This window comes from Callorhinus ursinus, unplaced genomic scaffold, assembly GCF_003265705.2.
Source record: "Callorhinus ursinus isolate GAN/ISIS: 27379988/994484 unplaced genomic scaffold, GSC_fseal_2.0 scaffold58, whole genome shotgun sequence".
In the NCBI taxonomy this organism is placed as follows: Eukaryota; Metazoa; Chordata; class Mammalia; order Carnivora; family Otariidae; genus Callorhinus; species Callorhinus ursinus.
This window is the reverse complement of record NW_027397120.1, coordinates 787,978-811,250: the sequence shown is the minus strand read 5'-3', so window position 1 is coordinate 811,250 and position 23,273 is coordinate 787,978. Positions and strand designations below refer to the sequence as shown.

General features: G+C 50.5%; 1 protein-coding gene across 1 annotated transcript in view; it reads right to left on the bottom strand.

Annotated features, from left to right (window-relative positions):
• The window catches only part of CFAP46 (cilia and flagella associated protein 46), a 102,835-nt gene that overhangs the window by 44,025 nt on the left and 35,537 nt on the right, over nucleotides 1–23,273 (bottom strand). Inside the window, 12 exon segments of the mRNA XM_073884690.1 lie at nucleotides 1–89; nucleotides 92–181; nucleotides 1,040–1,245; nucleotides 1,464–1,623; nucleotides 4,535–4,718; nucleotides 5,068–5,206; nucleotides 7,408–7,492; nucleotides 12,808–12,970; nucleotides 13,339–13,470; nucleotides 22,003–22,169; nucleotides 22,357–22,464; nucleotides 23,057–23,206. The exon segment at nucleotides 1–89 is cut by the window's left edge and continues 28 nt beyond it. Coding sequence (XP_073740791.1) covers nucleotides 1–89; nucleotides 92–181; nucleotides 1,040–1,245; nucleotides 1,464–1,623; nucleotides 4,535–4,718; nucleotides 5,068–5,206; nucleotides 7,408–7,492; nucleotides 12,808–12,970; nucleotides 13,339–13,470; nucleotides 22,003–22,169; nucleotides 22,357–22,464; nucleotides 23,057–23,206 — 1,673 coding nt within the window.

The window sequence follows — 23,273 nt, the reverse complement described above, 5'->3', positions numbered from 1 at the left end:
TGTCCTTCCACGTGTCCTTCCCCGTGTCCTTCCCCGTGTCCTTCCACGTGTCCTTCCCCGTGTCCTTCCACGTGTCCTTCCCTTTCTCCTTCTCTTTTTTAGGCAACAACAAATGTGAACTAGCTGTTGCTGCTAGAATTTTACTTTCTGAAATTGCTTTTCCTGCTGTTAATAAAGATACCTGTGAAAAATGAAATCCAGATTTGCAACATTAAGAACAGCCGTGCACACGCTCCCACACCTGCTCAAATCTGAGGGGCGGCTAGTGGTCCTAAGGCTCTGAGTGGCAACCCCATGTCCACTCGGGCACCAGGGCCACACCAGTGAGCCCGCCCCATGCACAGGTGACTGCAGCATCCCTCAGTGGGTGGGACACTCAGCCCCCAGGACGCTGGACCAGCAGGGACACGGAGCTGACCTCCGAGGAGTGCCTGTCAGCTCCATGAAGTGAATTCATGTCTCTAACTGAGAACACGTAGAACTTTTAGCCGTTCTCCTAAAAGAAGTGTTAAAGAACCCTTGTTTTGTGGGCGATGGGAGAGTGGGCTGGGGCATCTTGAAGACCAAGGATGCCTTCCCAATCCCTCCCATTCTTCACACTGCCAAGAGGTGACAGCCCCACTGTCCCCCAGTACATTGCTGGGAGGGTTGGGGCGCTGCCCTCAGGAGGTCCTCGAGAGCCAGAGGTTGAAAGAGCTGCCCTGGGAGGGCGCTGTAAAGAGATGATGGGGAGGAGGGATGCACAGAAGAAGGTTCTGGAAGCAGAGGGTCAGGGCTGCTGAAGGGCAGGCAGATGCAATCATGGGCTGGCTGTCCCCTCCACATGCAGAGGCTCCGGGCACCGTTGCCCGGGGGTACTTCGTGGTGGATGGGCAAGGGTGGTGGGTAGGTTTCAGAGAAGAGTGTCCCCAGCCACTGCAGCGTGGTGAGGGTCCTCTTCCGTGGGCTGCACGAGCAGGAGAGGCCCGCGGGCTACAGGGAGAGGCATGGGCTCCTGCCAAGAGCTGGGGACCGAGCAGGGAGCAGCCTCACACCTCACCTGCCAGATGCGCTTGAGGTATGTGTAGGCCATGAGGCAGTAGTCCTCGTAGCCGGCCGCGCTCGGGGACACCATCAGGGCCAGCAGGGTGTAGGCGCGAGCCAGCGCCTCCAGCTGTCTCACGTTCCGAAGCTTCTCCAAGGGGACTGACCCTGAGTCCTCGGACACTACACTTTCTGGGGCTCCCTGAGTGGACAGGTGCTCCTCTGCAAGACAGGGGTGTCCAAGCCATGAGCATGTCCCAACTGGGCCCTTCTAGAAGGCGTACCTGCCTTCAGAGGCCAGGCAGGCCTTAGGGATGGTGTCCCAGGGCTCCTCCCCCAGCGTCCGAGGGCTCCTCCCCTGGCTGCAAGTCCCCTCAGGGGTCCGAGAGGACACGTCCACCTCAGGCCCGGCTCTGAACCAGAGCAGACCCCACCCTCACCTGCCAGCTCAGGTGTGTCACTGGCAGGTGTCATCAGCAGCAGGATGTCAATCGCCCACTTCAGGTGGAATGTCACGTCTTCCATAGGAAACTGTTTGTAATATAGCCACTCGCTGAATTCCATGATGTACTCAACTTTTTGCCACTCGCTCTCTGGCTTCTTTGGGATGAAACAAAAAAGGACAGAAGAGACATGTGCTTACCACTCAGCATCCCAAACACTGAAACGGAGGGTGTCTTCTGGAAGCAAGTGTGTGCACAGACCCCGCCTCCACCACGGTGGGACCCTCTAGTGGGACATCTACTGTCCACACTCCTTAGAACCTTTCCGTTGCTGATAGTTTCGTCCCAAGACCAAAGCCTGGCAGATCTCTCCGGGCCCTCCACTCCCTTTGTGGGCCTGCCTGCCCCGCCTGCCCCTCCTGGCCCCCAGGCCTCCTGAGTCAGGCTGTCTTCAGTCTGTGCCCAGCTTTGTTTCCTAAGGCACTCATTCAAATGTGTATGTGAGGCACTCTCTGGATGGTTCTGTGGTTAACCAGAGCTCCAGGGGTCAGGGAAGATGCAGCTCTCCAGCAGGCAGCCCCAGAGTCCAGCCCAAGGCCTGGCCCATGCACAAACTGGGTCACAAATCACTGCACCAGGGAGTACAGCTGCTCCCCGGCCCTCACAGAGCAGAGCCAGGCCAGCCGATGGCACCTCTACCTTCCACCCACCCGGCCCCACTCCCCCACCCCAAACACCATACTCCACACCTGACCCTTGGGCAAGTGGAGGGGAAGCTGCCATCTGTGGGGCAGGGGAAGGCAGGAAGGGGCAGGGTGGTGCCGAGGAGCAGGAGTTTGACTTTGGGTGTTGGGTTGACACATGGTAAGATGGAAGGGGGAGTGGGCAGTGGGACACGTGAGGTGAGGGTGGAAGAGGGTCCAAGCTACACACTAAGTTGTGAGGAGACTCAGGGTGGAGGTGGTGTTTAGCCCAGGAGCCTGGCTGAGATCGTCAAGGTGAGAGGATTGTGGATGGAGGCCTGAGCCCCTGCCCTCAGCCTCAGTAAGTGGTGAGGGAGGGAGTGAGCGAGAGGCAGGGAGATGTGGGAGCCCAGTGAAGGAAGCCTGTTGGGCGGAGACAGGGCAGGTGGGGCCTCAGGACCCCCATGGCTGTCTCGATGGCTTTGGCTAGAGTTCTGCAGGAAAGCTGGAGAGGGTGAGAGCCGGGCTGGAGTGTTTATGACACAACCATCATCTTCCCAACAAATGGGGCTGGGAAGACAGGGCATCCACATGCTCACGCCAGCCACAGAGTGTGACTCAAAGCAGATCAAAGATTCAATGTAGGAGCTGCAGCGATGAAGCTCCTACAACAAACACAGGAGTAGATCTTCGTGACCTTGGACTACGGGACAGCTTCTTGGATATCGTCCCGTAAGCATAAGCAACAAAAGAATAAATTGGATTTCATCAAAACTATAAACTTTTGTGCTACAAATGACATCATCAAGAAAGTGGAAAAGTGGCTGAAAAAACAACACAGAGAGAAAAAATTTACAAGTCTTGTATCTGATAAGGGGTCGTGCCCAGGATGCCCGAGGAAGTCCTACAGCTCAACAATAAAAAGACAAACAACCAAATTAAAAATTGGGCAAAGCATCTGAATAGACATTTTTCCAAAAAAGATAGACACGTGGCCAATACATGCATGAAAATACATGCATTAGTCACCCAGGAAACACGATGAGATAGCACCGCCACGCGCCAGGAGGAAAGAACCAGGCGGCCAGGTGATAGTGTCGCCCAGGCATGGAGAGACTGGAGCCCTCTCCACCACGGCTGGTGGGAACATGCTCCTGGAAGGTTAGGTGGAGATCCACAGGGCCCCGCAGTTACACTGTTTGGGCTGTGCCCAAGAGAAATGTGACCACGTGTCCACACAGCGCTATTTGCAACAGTTAAACATGGAAAGAACACAAACACCTGTCCGATGGAAGACTCTCAGCCCTGAGCGTGAAGGAAGCTCAGACACAGCCTATCACATGAGGCCTGGACACATTATGCCAAGTGGAAGAAGCCAGTCACAACGGACACACCTTGTGCGACTGCACTTTCGTGAAATGTCCAGACAGAAAAACGCTCATGGACAGAAAGTGGACTGGCGGTTCCCTGCGGCTGGCGGTGGGGAGAGCAGTGAGTACAGACGGACCGGGTTTCTGGATTGTGATGGAATATTCTAAAGTTGACCACAGTGATGGCTGTGTAACCCTGTGTATTTACTAAAAATGTTTTGTACCCCCGAGAAACAGTAAGCAAGGGAGGAAGGGACTTGGGGTCGGGGGGACAGAAAGCCTTTGCAAGGAGCCTGGTGCCTTTCTCTGGAGTGCCGGGGTCCATGCTGCCCGGTCCCAGTGAACCTGGCGGGGACCTTCGTCTTCACTGACCACTCAGCGTGGACCACACAGAGCAGCGTCCTGACCCGTCCCTAGTTAACTCCTTCCCGAGAGACACGCCACCCCTGGGACCCTGGCTCAGTTGAGAAACCTCACGGCAGGATTTGCTCCGTGAGAGACGTTCTGTGTAACAGATATTTGGTGCCGGTGCGCCTGACAGGGCTCCCTTGTCCTTCCGCAATTCCCACCTGCCGCCACATCAGGCACCTCCCCTCGCCCGAATCTGCCCCCACGTCCCTCACAATCTGTCTTGGTTCTGGTTGGGGTGGGAGTCTCAGAAGGCTGCAGAGCCCTGCTCCGTCCGCAGCCCAGTCCAGCCTCGGGCGTCCCCCCCTTGGGTGGGCTTCACCCACTCCCCCCACAGTATCTCCCCTGCAGCAACACGGCACCCCACCCACACGAGGACCTCATCCCTCCACGCTGGGAAGGGGCGACAGAAGATAGGCCTCTGTCTACTGCCCTTGACTCATCAGAAAGGCATATCCCCTCCCATGGCTCCTCCGCTGGTCGAGGTCTTCCTTGGGGTGCCTCCCACGCAGCTGCCCAGGGGCTCAGCCTCCCTCCACGGGGCCACATCTATACCCGAGTTGAGTCACAACCTGAGTCACAAGCACCCAAAGCTCCTCAGTCGGACCTGCAAGGCTTGGATGGCGTTGTGGTAGCAGACCAGCTCTCCGTAGACACTCTTCGAGTTCAAGGCCAGACGGTGCCACATGTGTGCCAAATAATCTTCGCTTTCGTCTTTGAATTTCTGTATTTCCATTGTGAAATTCTGGTCAAGTTTGGCCTTCACAATGACCATATGTTTAAAAATCAAGCTAGAAAGCAGCAAAAGAGAGCAATTAATGCTTGAATGATAAACAAATACAGATAATGCTCCTAAAACTAAGGAATTTTTGTCCACTTTCCTACTCACAAAGACAAAACAGAATGGAACCTCAGTTCCTTGGCATTTGCGTGTGTTGTGTTTTAAATCCCCACCCTTCTTGTGTTGAATTCCCAGTGGGGAAATAAAGTCATCCGTGGAAATGGGAACGTGGCGGTGGGCACCAGTGGGGCAAGCAGGGGAGGGCGGCTCTCTGGGAGCGGTGCAGACAGGTGAGGGGTCCTGGGTGTTCTGGGGTGGTCCCTGGGAGGGCGGGGCTCCTGGAGGGGAGGAGCACTCACAGGCGGTGCGCCGTCCGTGGCAGCACCTGCACAGCCTCGTCCAGCACCTTGAGGCCACCCTCCCAGTCACCATGGTCAGCGTGGCAGTGGAAGAGCAGGCCGTAGAGCGCGGCACGGAGTGTCAGGTCATCCTCAGCACCTGCAGTGGGACAGGTGCTCGGCAGTCTGAGAGGGGCCTCTGTGGACAGCAAGGCTGGGGTGCCCGGGGAACTCTCTCAGCACCACCCCCGAGGCTGTGGACGTTCCAAAGGGCAAGTGCACTGCGTCTGTCCTGTGCATCAGCAACCGTGTCGGCCCGACAACCACCCTCCGGCCAACACGCCGCCTGTCTGTGGGGAGCAGGGCCGTATGACATCAGTCCTTGAGGCCCGGTCACTCAGAAGAGGCTTATCAGGGGCTCACTGTCCCTGCAGCCACCCCACTGAGCTTTCTCCACCACGTGCTTCCAGAGCACCTCCCGCCCCCCACTTAAGCTTGCTCAAACTCTGCGACCTCCAAGCCCTTTCTGTTAGTCTTCTGTAACTCTAAAAATAGACACTGTGAGCACGAGGGAAGAAGAATCCGTTCCTGGCAGCCTTAGCCAGCACCGTTAGGAGTGGAAGCACCCTGCGGAGGGACAGAGACCAAGCCGTCTTGTTGACCTGCCACCAAACACACCACAGCACTGCCGAGCTTCAGTGCCCCATTGCCCCACGTGAGCAGAGGCCCCACCGTGGGCACAAGACACTCAGAGGGCTCTATTTTATATCATTGACCATGTAGCTTTCTTTCCCTGTTTTGAATTGTTGGAGCAGATGAAGAGCATGCCTGGGGATCCTGCTACCCACATGCCACATTGCATGGGACCTGTGGGCCCCCTGTGGCCTCTCCACAGCCAGTGCGTGGGGTCTCAGTATACAGGTGTCCCTGCTACCCACGCCCAGGAGCAGGTAGATTCAGGCACATGACCGGACAAGCTGGTCAGCCTCTGAGACTGGGGTAGCAAGGGCTGCTGATGTCTGTCATTTCAGTCCTGACTAGCTCAGGGGTCCTGCCTTTCCTCTGCCTCTCCCTGATCCATGCCAAGGAGCAGCATCCTCCCCGATCCACAGTCATGCTCATGTCTTTGAACAGTGACTGCTTTTCCAGTCCACCCATGGAGGCCTGTGGCAGAGACCCTGCCAGCCGTCGCCTGTGGGCACTGGGACCCCTCCTCCTCCACATCCCCCTGCAGGTCCTGCCAGGTGGGGCCTCGGGATGCAGGGAGGCCTGCGAGTCCCCACCAGGGAGACCAGTGCCGTGTGGAGCCAAGCCTCTCAACTCTCGGGCTACTTTTTTACTGCAGCACGGCATAGCCCATCCTGACTAATATGACTACGTCTCACAGAAGTTATTCATTTAGCTCCCAAATTTGGTGAAAATATTTTCCCAGTGTTTACTTTTTAATTTTCTGTATTTCTCATTATTCTCATTATTTAAATTTTTGTACATTTGAAGATGTGAGTCTTTGCTCACTTTAAAGTTTAAGAAGTAATCTTCCCACAAAACACTTGCTATGCTCAATTCTACTTTCTGATTTTTCCCCTACACGCTTTGAATTTTTACTGCTACTCAACTGCTTACCCTATTTGACATTTGGTGCTCATTTTGGGGCATGGAGTTCAGCGTGCACTCAACCTGCACGGTCTCCCAGTCGTGCTGTATTCTAGCAGGCAGACAAGCTCTGCACCGGGCGCCAGTTTCTGCCATCTATGGGAACTGTTGGGGTTTAGTACTCAACTTAATATTTAATTACACATGGTCGTATTTTTTTGTTCATTATTTTAAATCAAGTTTATCTCTCCAAACAGACCTGAAGTTCTCAGGGAGGGGAGACTGTTGTCCTAAATTCCCCAGCATTTACACTCCCCAACAGACACTGCGTCTCTTATGGTAACAGGGATGATTATCTTTTTAGCAGAATTAAACATGAATTCTTAAATATAGTTTTACTGTTCTAAGTTCAGTTTGTGTTTTGTTTTTGTTTTGCAAGTCTACATCTCCACATTTTTTTAAGGAAGTGGAACAGTATGATCTGTCTGCCAGAGTAACCCAGAGGCTGGGTTTCACGGCAGCCCCTAGGCTGAGAGTACCTGCCCTGACCCAGGGGGCCCTGGACAGTGGGCCTCTAGGCTTTGGTGTCCTTGTGCACACAATGGGGATTCCACGAAGCTGTTGCCCATCACACCCCAAGCACCGAGCATTCACTCTCTGTGGTCACTGTCCTGATTAAGCGGCTCCATACGAGGCGGCAGGAACTCTCAGCACTCAACACTTCCCTTTCCTTGTGCTGGTGGCCGCGTCTGTCTTGTGTCTACAAACCTGGGAGAAAATGACCTTCTGTCATCCCTCCACTGTGGAAATCCGCCGTAGGCCACTGGTGCAGAAGCAGCACTTTCCCTTTTCCCTGAAGTAAAAACAAAGAAACAATACATATATATGAAAGTTGCAATTTATTCTTTCACCGTTTTGATGTTTATTTGGCTCCATATCTAATTACAGAAATTGCAACTAAATTTCTGAAATACTAAGTCATAAAACATGAAGTCACATTTCACCCATAAGAGAAAGCTCCCCAGTGCACATAAGACCACACACAGAGAGACCACCTCCAACATAGCCTGCAGCTTTTTAATGACAGAAAGCATCCAAATCCATTTTAGAGCTTGAAATCAATGGGACCAAAAGCACATTAGAAAAACTTATAAGAGGCATGCCTGGGTGGCTCAATCAGTTAAGCATCTGACTGTTGGATTTCAGCTCAGGTCATGATCTCAGGGTCCTAGGATGCCCCACATCAGGCTCCATGCTCAGCAGGGAGTTTTCTTGGTATTCTCTCTCTCTCTCTCTCTCTCTGCCCCTCCCCCTGCTTGTGCATGCTCTAAATAAATAAATAAATAACTTGTAAGATACAGCAAACACAGTGCCCAGGGGGAAGTTTATAGCTGCAAATGCCTACATGGAAAAAGAAGAAAGATCTCAAATCAAGAACCTAACTTTATACCTTAAGGAACTAGAAAAAGAACAGACTAGATCCAAAGCCAGCAGAAGGCAGATAAAGATTAGAGCACACATAAACAAAACAGAGATTGGAAAAATAACAGAGAAAAATCAATGAAAAGATCAAGAAAATTGACCAAACTTCAGCAAGACTAACAAAGAGAAAAAAAGAAAGAAGACACTAAAATCAGAAGTGGAAGTGGGAACATTACCACCAACCCTGGCGAGATAAAAAGGATTCTAGGAGAACCCTGTGGGCTAGTGTGCACCAAAAATTAGAAGACCAGGAGAAATGGGCCAAAATCTTGAAACATACACATTGCCTAAGCTGACTCAACAAGAAATGGAAAATCTCAACAAACGTCGAGTAGAGACTGAATCAATAATCACAAACCGTCCAATAAAGAAAAGTCCTGGACCCAGTGGCTCATGGGTGGATTCTACCAAATGTCTAAACAATTGGCCCTAATCCTTCTCAACTCTTCAAAACACTAAAGGGAAAGAAATACTTCCACGCTTATTCTGACACCAGCATTACCTTGACAGCAAATCCAGACAAACACATCACAAGAAAAATCACAGACCAATATCCTTTATGAATAGAGATGAGGCAAAAATCCTCAACAAAATTTAGCAAATAAAATCCAACAGTACAGTAAAAATATTATTCACCATGACCACGTGGGGTTCAACCCAGAAATACAAGAGTGGTTCATCACATTAATAAAATGAAGGAGAAAAACTACATGATTATCTCAACTGATGGAGAAAGGTATTTGACAAAATCCAAAACTTTTCATCATAAAATCTCAGAAAACTAGGAATAATGGGAACATTTCTCAACACACAAAGGGTATTTATCAAAAATCCACAGCTGACATTGTGCTCAGTGATGAGCAACTGAAGCTCCCTCCTCAGATCAGGAACAAGATGAGGGTGCCTGATTTCACTGCTGCTGTTCAAGATTCTCCTGGAAATTCCAGCCAGATTTATAGACAAGAAAAAGAATAAAAGGTATCCCAATTAGAAAAAAGAGGTAAAATTCTCTCCATTCACAGATGACATGATCCTATATATAGAAAATCCCAAAGAATCCCCAAGAAAACCATTAGAGCTAATAAAGCAATTTAGCAAAGCTGCAGGACATGATACAACAGTCAGTTGTTTTTCTGTGTATCAGCAATGAACAATCTGGAAAGGAAACCGGGAAAGTGCTGGGGACTTACTTGTGTCCCCCCCCCACCACCACCAAATTCACATGTAGGAGCCCTCGTCCCCAGCATGCTGCTATTTAGGGGGTAATTAGGATTAGATGAGGCCATGAGGGGAGGGTCCCCACAAGACAAGACAGCAGAGATCTTGCTCTGTCCCCACACTGCCCCCAGAGGAGGGCAGAGCATGAAGGCAGATGGATGTAAGACCCAAGAGGGCCTTCATCAGAACCTGACCACACTAGTTCCCTGGTCTTGGACATCCAGACTCCAGAAGAACATGAAACAAATTTCTGTTGTTAAGCCACCCAGTCACCCAGCATTTTGTTATGGCAGCGAAAGCTAAGACAGAAAGCAATTTCATTTATACTAGCACCTAAAAGAATTAAATACATCCAAAGAGGTGAAAGACATATCTGCTGAAAACTATGAAAACATTCTTGAAAGAAATTAAGGAAGACCTATACGAATGGAAAAACATCCATGTTCGTGGATAGAAAGTCTTAAAAATGTTAAACTGTACATACCACCCAAAGTGATCTACAGATTCAACACGACCCCTCTCAAAATTCCAACACCCTTTTTGGAAGAAATGGAAAAGCCATTCCTCAAATTCATGTGGAATTGTAAGGAGACCCCAAGTAGCCAAAACAATCTCAGAAAAGATTAATAAAGTTGGAAGACTCATAGTTCCTGACTTCAAAATTTGCGATGGTAATCAAATCAGCGTGGTTCTGGCATCAAGACAGACATACAGACCAATGGAATAGAAGAGAGAGCTCAGAAAAAAACTCTCACATATATGGTGAAATGATTTTTGACAAGGATGCCAAGATCATTCAATGGGAAAAGAACAGTCTTTTCAACAACTGGTGCTGGGGAAACTGGATTTTCACATGCAATGAAATAAAATTGTCCCCCTGCTTTACAGTATATACCAATATTAACTCAAAGTGGGGGGGGGACCCTAAACATAAGAGCTAAAGCTATAAACCCTTAGAAGAAAACACTGGAAAAATCCTTCATGACATTGGATTTGGCAATGAGTCCATGGATGTGACACCAAAACTTAGGCGGAAAGAAAAAAATGATTGAATTTCATCAAAATTAAGAACTTTTATGCATCAAGGGATACCACCTAGGGAGTGAAAAGGGAGTCAAACAAATGTAGAAAAAAGTCTGCAAATCTTATGTCTGATAATGATTAATATCCAGAATATACAGAGAATTCTCACAATTCAACAACAAAAAACAAACCAGTTCAAAAATGGGCAAGGATCTTGAACAGATGTTTCCCAAAGAAAATATGCAGATAGCTAATAAGCACATGAAAAGATGCTCAATATCATTAGTCATCAGGGAAATGCAAATCAAAACCACAATGAGGTATAGGGGCGCCTGGGGGGCTCAGTCAGGTAAGCATCTGACTTTGGCTCAGGTCGTGATCCCAGGGTCCTGGGATGGAGCCCCACGTCGGGCTCCCTGCTCAGTGCAGAGTCTGCTTCTCCTCCCTCTCCCTCTGACCCTCTCGTCACTTGTGTGCTTGCTCTCTCTCTCTCTCAAATAAATAAATAAAATCTTAAAAAAAAAAAAACCCACCACAGTGAGGTACCACTTTACACCTACTGGGATGAGTATAATTTTTTTTTTAATGGGAAATAACAAGAGTTGACAAGGATGTGCTGGTGGGAATGTACAATGGTGCAGTTGCTGCGGAAAATAGTTTTGCATTTCTTCCAAAGATTAAACACAGAACTACCATATAACCCAGCAATTCCACTCCTAGGTATATGCCCAAAAGAACCGACATCAGGGACATAGAGATACTTGTACACCCAAGTTCACAGCAGCACTATTCACAACAGTGAAAATGTTGAAACAATCATGTCCATCAACAGATGAATGGATAAACAAAATATGGTCCATCCATACAGTGGGATATTATTCAGTCATAAAAAGAAAGGAAATATTGACACCTACTACAACATGGATGAACCTTGAGGACACTATGCTGAGTGTAATAAGCCAGACACAGAAGGACAAATCCTGTATGATTTCACTTATATGAGGAACCTAGAGCCGTCCCATTCGTAGAGACAGAAAGCAGAGCTGTTGTCTAATGGGGACAGGGTTTTTGTTGGGGATGATGAAAAAGTTTCAGGTATAGATACTGGTGATGGTCATACAACATTGTAAATATAATTAAGGTCACTGAATTGTATACTTTCAAATGGTTCAAATGGTAAATATTAAATTATGTATATTTTACCACAGTTTTAAAAATCAAATTGGCAAAAACTGAACTTTAGGTTAAGTTTTATAAATGTCTAGACCTGGGCTTGGCAAACTTTTTCTGTAAAGTGCCAGATAGTAAGTACTTGTGGCTTTGCGGGTCACATGGTCTTGTCACAATTACTCCATTCTGCTGTTGTAGCCAAGCCACAGACAAGATGTAAATGAACAGGCATGGCTCTGTCCCAATAAAACTTTATTGACAAAAACAGGAGAGAGACAGGCTAGATTTGGCTCATGGGTAGTGGTTTGCCTACCCCTGGCTTAGACTATCAGAGGTCATAAATATCTTAGTAAGAAATTGAAAGCATCAACCAATTTCTTATATGAGGCTATGATTTTCAATTTTCTTCTTGCTGTCTCTTGAACAGCAGTGTCCTGGGCCAGGGACAGCCTTGGGAAGGCCCAGCTCTGGAATCAGCATAGAGGGTGGCTCCCCCATCTCGTCCTATCCCTGCCAAACCTCCCATAGCTTATCTGGATGCTGGCCTCTGGGGCTTTGCTGGACATGTGGGCTGGACTGAGGGCTCAAGAAACTCCGTTCGTGGGCTCTGTCCTAGACGGTCTGACCACAGACCTCTGTCTGCCAAAGCCTATGACCTGGAGGCCTCCCCTTCAGAAGGGCCCTGCTGAAAACCGCAGGTTTATAGGTATGAGTGTGGCCTTCCCTGGCAGATAGGAAAGGTGCTGGAAGCTCTGTGGGCAGCCGAGTCCTGGGGCTGGCAATCTCCAGGATGTGCACAGGACACATGTGGTCAGCAGGCAGCTGGGGCAGCCCTCACTGACCTCCACACACCCTCTCAAGCTGAGTCTGGGCCCAGCTCTGCCGGCCTTGGGGCCAGGTGGACAGAGGGAGCTAGCCAGAGACAGTCCCTCTACCAAGACCACACATGCTGGTGAAGGGGGGGGTGTGGGGTGGAGTCAGGCCAGGACTTTGGCTCTTCTGTGGTTTTCCTCATCTGTCTGAGTCTACTGTTCCGTTCCCACCTCCTCCGTCCTTTCCTCTCTCCTGCTGGAGCTTCCTAGGTATGGGTCAGCGTTCTCTAGGAGAGGAGGGAAGGAGAGGTGGGATTTTGGAGATGTCACTGTCCTCCAGGCCCCCCACTCTGTTGGCCTTCATGTTCCTGGTTTCAACTGCTCCACGGGGTCTGTCTTTCCCTGGGATCTTGCCCACCCTTTCTGGAAGAAGCCTGCCCCACTGTGGCCCCACACAGCACACCTGCTTTTTCGTTTCTGTCTTATTGATGATGCTGATGATCCTCTGTATGACGTTCTTGTTTTTCTTCCTGTTGGCTGCAGAGGACAGGAACGGAAGCCAGGTGTTCCAGTAGTGCCTCACGGCCAGCATCACCAGGGCGCTGCTCCTCGCAATGCCCCCAAACCTGAAAGGGAATTCCTGACCTGGAGAGGTGTGGACATGGATGGACAACACAGCAGCAACACGTGAGGCTTCTGGATTTACAGGGTAGGAAGTGAGGCTGGGTGCCACAGAATACCCCACGACATGTGTGCTCCCTCCCTCTGATGGCCACGTGGCCTGTGGTGACCCGCTCATGCCCGAGGGGGTGGGGTGGGGGGTCACCACAAAGGGTGAGATAGCTCTGGCCATGGGGTCACCAAGGGAGAGCCAGCCTTAGTGACAGTCCCCACTGAGCATGGTGTCCTTCATTTCATGGTCCTGCAGTTGCCATTTATCCCATGCACAGTACGCACCCCAAACCCCCTGACCACTCAGCACAGCATGGCATACTTGGCACTCTCTATGAAGGCCTTGGCGGCCACCAGGCGCAGCTGCTTTCTCCCCTTCAGGTTCTCCATGATGCTCCTGCCCTGGATGCAGGCTGTGGTGCTCAGCATCTCCGCCACCAGTTCAGTCTCGACCCTGGAGACAGAGAAGTGCCTCACATGCAGGAGGGCTCTTCAGGGGAGACAGGTGCTATGCAGAAAGGTGAACGAGCCCTGGGGGCATCCACAGTAACCTCATGAAAGGCCCCAAACCACAAGTGACTGGCTGAATCCAGTCAACTCACAGGACCATGACGCAGAGTCATGGACTGGTGTTTTAAATGACTCATTTCTAAAGTGTTTTTGTTGTGCAGCAGCAACGGGTGAGCACCACAAGGCCCTCCGCCCTGCCCCCCACATAGGATGGCTGAGCACCACCAGGAACAATGGAACTCCACTCCCTGTGCCCCAGTGAGTGTGGTCTCAGAGGGCCTCCACTGTGTGCCGAGAGCCCAGTCCTATACGTTTCCGACTCAAAGCAATGTCAAGAACGCCGTGAGGTCCGTTCTCCCTCAGTGCTTGCTATCCTATAGCCACACCGTGGCTTGTGCGCATATAACACCATGTACACTAAGATGTCACCCCCTGCCCAGCGCTGGAGGGGAGCAAATCCCCGAAACTCCACTCAGGGGGCACTGGACTTATTCTAGGAGAAATATACTGGTTCCTGGGCAGACTCCCTCCATGGGCCACCTGAGTCTTTATTTTTGAAGTGTGTCTTGAAAATAGCTTCTAGTTGGGTCTTACTTACTTATTGTATCCAGTGGGATAAACCTTGCATATTTAACTGGAGCGCTGGTCCATTTACATTTAGTAGATTCATGGACATGGCTGGGGTTGAATCTTCCATTATGCTTTGCTTTCCTTTCCTTTCATCCCATATGTTGTTTCTTTCCTCCCCATTTTTGGGTTAATTGAATATTTTTTAGCATTCCATTTTGTCTCCACTATTGGATTTTTAGTTATACTTTTTTGTTTTATTATGTTTTAGGACTTGCTCTAGAGATTACAACATACATCCTTAACGAGTCCCAGTCTAGCTTGGATTAATGTTCTATTATTTCACAGGTGATGTCAGAACTCTGAACAGTATACTTCTATGTACCTCATTCCTATCATTTGTGTTATCATGGTCATGCATTTTACTTCTACATTTATTAATAATCCCACAATTCAATGTACTTTGGTTTTAAACAGGCAAATGTCTTTTAAAGAACTAAAGAACTGAGGGTGAAAGCCTTTTATATTTACTTACACATTCACCACTTTGGGTACTCTCCATGGCTTCTTGGACCAGCTTTCCACCTGCTATCATCTTCCTTTAGCCTGAAGAATTTCTTTTGGCATCTCTTCTAGGAATGGATTATCTTACCTTTAGTTTATCTTAAAACGTCTTGATTTTGCCTTCATTTTCTGAAGGCTATTCTTGGACATGGAATTCCAGATTGACAGGCTTTTCTTTTTTATCACTTAAAGTGTTAGGCAGTCTGCATTGTTTCTGCTAAGAAGTCTGCAGTTTTAACCTTGCTTTCCTATATGTAATGCATCTATTTGCCTTCTGACTTCTTTCTAATGATTTCTCTTTACCTTTGGTCTGCAGCCATCTGGCTACAGTGAAAATAGGTGTGGTTTTCTTTGTGTTTATCCTGCCTGGAGTCATTGAAAGTCTTGGATCTCTGGGTTGATGTTTTTAACTGAATTTGAAAAAATGTAAACTAGTCTATCTTCAAATATGTGTATTTCTGCCTCCCTCTCTTGCCTCTGTCCTGAGACTCCCTTTACACGTGTGTTAGGCCACTTGATTATGCCCCACATGTTGCCAAAGTTGTGTTCATTTTGCTTTTCTGTCTTCCCTGTGCTTTGGTTTCAGTACTCTGTTGACCTGCATTCAGAGTTACTTATCACATTTTCAGTGTTCAGACATTAAGCTCTCCCAGTAATATTTCCAGACACTGAATTTGTCAGTTCTAGAATTTCCAATTAGTTCTTTCTTACAGTTTTCATTTCTTTGTTGAAATTCCCCACTTGTATACTAGTTTTTCCACTAAAAATACATTCTTGTATTTATAATAGTTTTTTTAATTTAAATTTTAAATTTGTTGTCTGCTAATTCCAAAATTTGTGTCATATATGGGTCCGTTGACAGTTTCTCTGAAGTAAAAATAAATAAATCTTTAAAAAAATAGAATAGAAATTTATTTTTACTTCAGAGAGAGAGAAGGTGTGAGCAGGAACAGGGGAGAGGGGAGAGAAAGACAGACAAGCAGACTCCCCACTCAGTGGGGAGCCCGACGTGGGGCTCAATCCCGGCACCCTGGGATCACAACCTGAGCCGAAAGCAGATGCCTAACCCACTGAGCCACGCAGGCGTCCAACTGTTTCTATTCTATTGACTGTGTTATCTCCTGGTATGGGAGAACATTTTCTTGTTTTTTCATGTGTCTAGTAATTTTTTATCTTACGCTGGACACTGTAAGGGCTATATTGTTGAAAGTATACTGTTGGGAGTGTGGATGATGTTGCCTTCCTTTAGAAGAAAGTTGGGTGGGGCGCCTGGGTGGCTCAGTCGTTAAGCGTCTGCCTTCAGCTCAGGTCATGATCCCGGGGTCCTGGGATCGAGCCCCACATCGGGCTCCCTGCCAGGCGGGAAGCCTGTTTCTCCCTCTCTCACTCCCCGTGCTTGTGTTCCATCTCTTGCTGTCTCTCTCTCTGTCAAATAAATAAAATCTTAATAAATAAAAGAAGGTTGGGTTTTGTTCTGACAGGCAGTTAATTTACTGGTGGCTCAGCTTATCTTATCAAGATTGGAATGAGACTTTTTAGGGCAAGTCTACGATAGCCCTTATAGCCCTATTCCTAAGATGTGATCTTTTTGAATGCCTGGCAAGTTCAGTGAAGCCTCCCTGACTCTTGTTGGTCAATTCCACCATCTCTTTTTAGCTCAGAGACCACACTTCAGTGCCTGTGAGCACACATGCTCTGTCCAGTAACCTCCTCTCTCACATCATATCCTGTAAATGTCGGCTGCCTCAGCAGCCCCCGGCATGGATCCCTGTTTTACCCCAGTATGTTTTCTGTCTGGGCTCCACTCCCCAGCGCTGGTATTTGAACAGTCCTCCAACCCCACCTGGAAGAAAGTAAGGGTGAATGTGGAGCCAGCCCACTTTTGATGTTCCCTTTTTGCAAAAATTTCTGCTTTGGACCATCTGTGGTCCAATGCCTGAAAATGATTATTTCATGTATTTTGTTGAGCTTTCCAGTTTTTTTCTTTTTCGTAGAACAAGAGTATATTATCTGTTACTGTATCATGGCCAGAAATGTAGAAAAGGGACTTTCAAATTTGTATGAAGACCCAACACTGATGATTATGTTAAATAAAAATGTTGAACCAAGTAGAAATGTCCCAAATATTCGTAGACTACTTCTTTTTAACCTATTTTGTGTCTATTTTAGGGATCCACATGAAATTTCTTATTAATGTATATTCCTTCACATTGATAGTGTGAATGTGAAAATTATTCTGGTACTAAACACTCAGAGGTGAAAATAGTAATTGATTAGTAACTGTATTATTTTTCACCAAGAACTAAAAATTATTTTTACTATTTAATATGAAGTGCTATTATAAAATTATTCTGTGACCAATTCCACACTAGAGTTTCTTCATATAACTTGCAAAATGGAAAAATTAGCACAAAAATTTGAAATATGTGTAATTAAAAAAAAAAATCATCTGCAGTGCATGCCATGTGGCTGAGTGTGACCATGTATCCTGCTTGCCCAGGCACAGGGTCCAGTGCTCTGAGTGCCCAGCAAGATCACTACAAAGTGTGGCATCTCTTACAGAACCAAGGACCACTGCTGTGTGTCCCTCCAGCCGCCTAGCACAGAGTAGCATTCCTAGACACAGCTAGCACCCAGCTGTGGTTGGATGAAGGGCCAGAACCCCAGTCAAAGCCAGGCTAGATGGGCAATTCCACCACATGCAGTGACAGTGGTGACCACTAGAGGACAGCGACGTTCCACAAATGTTTTCAAAAGTCAACGTGGAAATTAAATTTTTATAGTACCTGTATTTCCCTATTACTCTTTGTATATACTTATATTTTTATCTTAGTATAAGATTTATCATTCTAAAATAAAACTCCATTTAAGAATCACTGATGAAGGGGCGCCTGGCTGGCTCAGTCGTTAAGTGTCTGCCTTCCGCTCAGGTCATGATCCCGGGGTCCTGGGATCGAGCCCCGCATGGGGCTCTCTGCTCAGCAGGAAGCCTGCTTCTCCCTCTCCCACTCCCCCTGCTTGTGTTCCCTCTCTCGCTGGGTCTCTCTGTCAAATAAATAAAATCTTTTTAAAAAAATAAAGTCACTCTGAGAAAAAAAAAAAAAAAAAGAATCACTGATGAAGAATGGCAAAGCCAGGGCACACATACTTCCTTACCTGCCCCGTCCTCCTGACCAGCCTTCGGCCAGCAGCGAAGGGCGTTTTAGCCCAACTACAGAAGGACTAACGCAGTGGCACTCACGTACCAACTCCTTCTGTAACAATGTCTTCGCAGTTTCTCTTTTCAAAATAACTTCTGAATTGTTATCAAAGTGGCACCTGCACATGGTAAGGAATAACTACCTCCTACCTGGCTCCCAGTGCTGTTCCCCAGAGGGAATGACTTCTAAATACCCAGCCCGGTCCTCCGTAGGCACGCACTGGCCTCTAAAACCCTGGCATCTCACTTGATTCCCAACATACCAACTTCACACGTCCCCCGTGGAACTCTTACCATGATCCATGGAAGCTTAAATTACTCAGACCCTCCAACTTATGAATACGGCTGATTACGGCATTATTTTAATTCCCCTATTTATCGTCTTTGTACCTTAAAATACTATACTAGCTCCAGGTCTCGAGGACCCTGAGCCGGTGACACTTGACTGCTCACCTTCTCAGGCAAGGACATTACCACATTCTCCTCCCTTCCAGACACGCCCCTCCCCCACTAAAGCGTGTCGTTTGCACTTTTACTTTTGTATTGTCAAAACTGGTAACAGTTAGCTTTTGCTAAGTAATCACAAAGAGGTTTCCTTTGTCAAAATGTTAATCCTAAAACTAAAGTATCAGTGAACACCGTGATAACGCAAATGTTTTTCACTGAGGAGTCAAGCTGTGTATGACTTACGTGTCTTCTGGAGTTTCCAACTGGCTTTTTCTCCATTGTATTATTTTCCTTTATCACAACACCTTGGGTCGTCTGTCTTCCCTGCCCTTAACTTGCCGGGCCCTCCTCCATCCTGCTCCAGTTTAGACAGGTGGCTCTCTCAGCTAGCAGTGCAGCTGGACAACTTTTCTGGGTTGAATCTATTATTTCCAACATCCCACATATTTCTCTTTTTTTGGTTTATTCCCTTGTTTTTCTAGAGCATATCCTTCAAGGAACTTTCTAAAAACAGGTGTGTGGGGCATATATATTCTAGGTCTCTGTCCATCTAAAAATGGCTTTCCACACCCATAGACTTGACTGAAAGTTTGGGTGAGTTAGAATTCTAGGCTCAAAATTATTTCCACCTAGAAAGCTCCATTTTTCCTCTGCCTTCCAGTGATGGGTTCTCAGACGCCTGTCGCACTTCTGTCTCCTGCGACCTTGTTGGACCCTCCGTCTGTGGTGACTCGACGTGTCCCCGTGGTCTGCACGTGAGGGTCTCTTCGCTCCCCTTGCTGCGCATTGGTGGCAGGGCCACTCACGAGGTGGGCCGTGTGCCTGGGGCCTCTCCTCATCACCCCCCACTCAAACTTTTTCTCAAGAGCACTCTCTGCTCCTTCTGGAGTTCCAAAAGTTAAATGTCCCACGTGTCTTCTGGCTTCTGTCATGCTTTCTGTACGTCTGTCCTTCTTCATCTACTTCCTGTGAGATTTCCTCACGGAATTTATGCTCAAGAGATCTTCGGTCCTTCATTATTCCCTTTCCACAGCAACACTGTACTTTACCTCTTAAATGCTGCACCTTTTCAGATATGTTGAGGGGTTTTCTTGATGTTCTCTGATCGTTGTGCAGTCGTGCATCAGAGTAATTTTCCCTATTTAAGAGTGTGGCTAAGATGCTGCTGGGGAGCTCTCGGTACATGGCTTCGGCCCATCTGCTGATGGGCATAGCCTTATGCTGGTTGGCGGAGAGCTGGTGGCGGGTGGGGCACCCCTGACGCCCTGCCCAGGGCCAGACTTCCGGCAGCAGTCAGGTGCTCTGTCCAGGCTGCTGCACATCCTGTCTCAGCGCGTGGGTGCTGGCGTGGGCTGAGGCCAGCAGCATGCAGCCTCCCTGCAGCCCTCGAGCTGCTTGGCCAGAGACTGCCCCTCCGTCCCCACCTGCTATACAGTAAGCCTGGGTGGGAAGTTGCAAAGTTACTCTTATTACAGATTGTTGAGAAAAGATAATGTCTGGCCTCTGAGCACCGTCAGATACACCATCACCAAAACCAGTCCACACTGTTTTGGAGAAGGGCCACTCATGATGGAAAGGCCCTCAGTGCTGGTGGTGAGAAACAACAGGCCCCGTCATCACCTTTGCTTTCCCAGGGAGCCTTTCTGACGTCCCCACGGCTGGGGGACGGTGGGCACAGGTATCTTGGGCAAGGCTGGCAGGGACATGTCCCAAACGCTCAGCTCTTCGAGGGGCTTAGTCAACTGCGTGCCCGTAGATTGCCGGCTCCTGCCACTTTCCAAGAGCCCTTGCCCTCCGCCCGCCCACCTTTCCTCCTCTCTCGTGGGGAAACCTCATCCAGCTCCACCTCATCCCAACAGATATTCACGGCTTGGGCACTCTGGAGGCCTATGCCTCGGCTCCTAGTGACCCCTGGGCCTCAGAGGTGCAGCCTTGAGCTCCGGGCTCCCTCAGGGGCAGCCCTGTCTTGACGGGTCGTGCAGCCCAGGGTCCTAGGCATCCACCCTGACTTTCCCTGCGGGGCCACCTTGTCACCTGCTCTGCTCTCCGCTTGGTTGGGCCAGTGCCTGAGCCCCCCAGCAGGACTTTATGGCCATGTGTCCACCCCCTCCCCACCCTGGCTGCCCCCAGAGCGAGCTTCCTGTGCCCCCGTGTGGCCGGAGTTCCTCTTCACGCTGGGTCTCCTGTCTCGACCTGCTACTCCCCCAGGCCAAGCCTCTGCACTAGAGCGTCCCGTCTGAGGAGGGCGGGCCCTGGTGGGCACACACCACCCCAGCCCGGTCACCACGCTGTGGCCACCCCGGGGGAAGGGGTGTAACAGAAAGTTGGCGGCTGAAGTGCAAGACTGTCTTCTGTTCTTGGGGCAGCTGGTGCTCACGCAGGCTCTCAGAATGGGGGGGCCTCTCCTGCTGCCCCATGGCCTGGGGGCTCTGGTCACCCTGCGCTGTGCCCATCTCGGGGACGCGCACTCACAGGGACCACGGCTGACTCTTCTGGAAGTTTCCGGTGTGCTCCTGCTGACAGAGTGGGTGCCATGCTCACCTCCGAGAGGCAATGTCCAGTGGTGTCTGGGAATGTGGGCTTGTAGAACCAGACACCTGGGTCCAATCCCAGCTCTGCACCTGCCAGCAGGGTGGCCTCAGGCCAGTGGTTTGGCCTCTACCTGCCTCAGTTTCTCCCATCAAAGTGGGAGCCATGGTGCCTACCAGAAACCTGCTCCTGGGAGTGAACGAGGCAATGCTGCAGAGCCCTTCGGGCACACCGTGCCCGTGGTGCACCAGCCTCTGCCGGCCCCTGCGCTGAGGCCCTGGCCACGGGCTGGTCGGCGGTGTGAAGACACCTCAGGTGGCATTCACTTGTTGGCCCCCAAATACACATCGGGCGTGTCTGATGCAGGCTGTGCAGCTGCTGCTAAGATATGGTGGATGCATTCCCGTCCCTGGGATTCGGAGTGAGAGACAGACCACCCCCCAACTACCAATCACGCTGCTGTGGCAGGCAGCCTGAGACGGGGCCGCCGCCCGAAGCTGGGGCCACAGGGCTGGCAGGCACACCTGGGATCTGGCCTTGGACAACCAGACCTGCTGTTTGGCCAGCACGAACGTCTTCATACCCTTGGGTCGGTGATTTCGTTGTTTTCAGGAAATAACCCGAAAAGAACCTCAAGGGAAGCTGTCTTTACCTCAGAAACATTTACAACAGCCACAGATTTGGAACAGCCTCACACTCACAAGTAGGGAAAGTCTCAGCATCACCGTGGCCTGTGGGGAGCAGGGAGCGGGCAGCGACCCCTGAATGTATGTGGCCTAGTCACAGTTACCGGAATCGAAGCTCAGAGTCCCTCGGGAATGGCAGACAGCTGATCCGGGAGCCCCTTTCCGCCTCCGTGCCTGTCACGTCACAACCAGGGAGGCCGGTGAGGCCTCAGGGCCCTGGACACAGCTCTCGGGGGCCATGGCTGCTGAGGCCGTCCTGGCTGACGGAGTTGGCAGGCGGAGGTGGCGTGGACGCACAGGCGAGGCTGGGAAACTGGCTGGGATGAGCCGGGGCCTGGTGAGGGGCTGGCGCTCGCGCTGTGACCTCTGCCCTCCTTGTTTCTCGGTGCTGCACACAACGTGTGACATGAACACCTCACGTACCCCTCCTGACCTTTGGGGAATCATCGGGACACCAGGAGACCGGTGCTAGGAGGCTACTTACGGGCTACACATCCTCAGGTACCGAATGCCCATCTGGATGGCCTTCTGCGAGCAGAGCATGGTGACCTCGTAGTCGTGGGCCGCGTGCGCAAAGTGGGTCAGCCGCATGAGGGTCTGCAGCTCCACCAGGGGGTCCGACCAGCTGCACTCGGAAGCCATCTTCACCAACTTCCCAGGGGGGCGGGGAGAAGGGGCGTCTGTTAGTGTGGAGAAGGCACACAGGGGAGCTCCCACGTGGCATCAAAGGTCGCTCCACAAGGCGCCAAGTCTGCCCCCTGAGGCAAGGCCCCCTGACCCCGGCTCTGTGTCGGAGCCGCAGGTTCCAATGAGCGGCCTCGGGTCGGGGGACGCCTACCTGGGCCAAGGGGGGCACGGTGAAGTCCATGAGGCCCAGCCCATTGCAGGAGTACATCTCCAGAGCAACGAGGACTCGCGTCACCGAGTTGATGTCCTCGTCAGGACTCTAGGGGAAGGGAGCGTAAGCGTCCATCAGCCCAGAGTGCAGGGACATGCCGGGACACGTCAGCATGGTGGCGACCACCAGAGCCACTGCGGGGTCTCTCCAAGATCCCTTTCCAGGCAGGAGGGCCGGTGGCTGGGCTGGCCAGCATGATGGGCTGCACTCCCATGGCCCCGGTGCCCACTCTGACTGCCCACCAACTCAGAACCCACGTCTGTGGGAGCAGAGGCTGTGGGCCCCCACCCCTCTCCACTCCAGGTCCCTGCTCAGCCCCCACAGCCTCGGGTTCCCAGCTCAGGGGGCTCCCTCCGGCCTGAGGGCCCCTCCACATAAGGCCACAGGACTAAGGAGAGGATGCCATGGCCGGGGTGGTGACCTCACCGGGGACAGACTTTCCTGGAGGGCAAGCACTGCTCTGCCAGAGGAGGGAGTGCTCCCCAGTGCACACCGCTGCCCAGGTTGGCGAGGCCCCAGGCAGGAGGCAAGGGAAAATTCATCAGGAGGCTCCTGTCCCGCAGGTCTGGGCACATGGGACGAGCCTCCCCAAGCCCCCGGGCACTCCCAGATGCTGGCTAGCACCCCAGGGTATGGGCACCTGCTCGTCCATGCCCAGCCGTGGCCCAATCTGCTGCTGCAGCAGCTGCTTGGCCTTCACCCAGGTGGCAATGAGCTGCTGCCTGGCGCTGGTGGGCACCGCCTCCTCGGGCACAGTCCCGTCCGTCAGGCTCAGGGCAAACTCGCAGACCTAAAGCACACAGGTCCTTGCTCATATGACCTGAATTTTACAGGGAAACCTGAGCCGAGACCCAAAT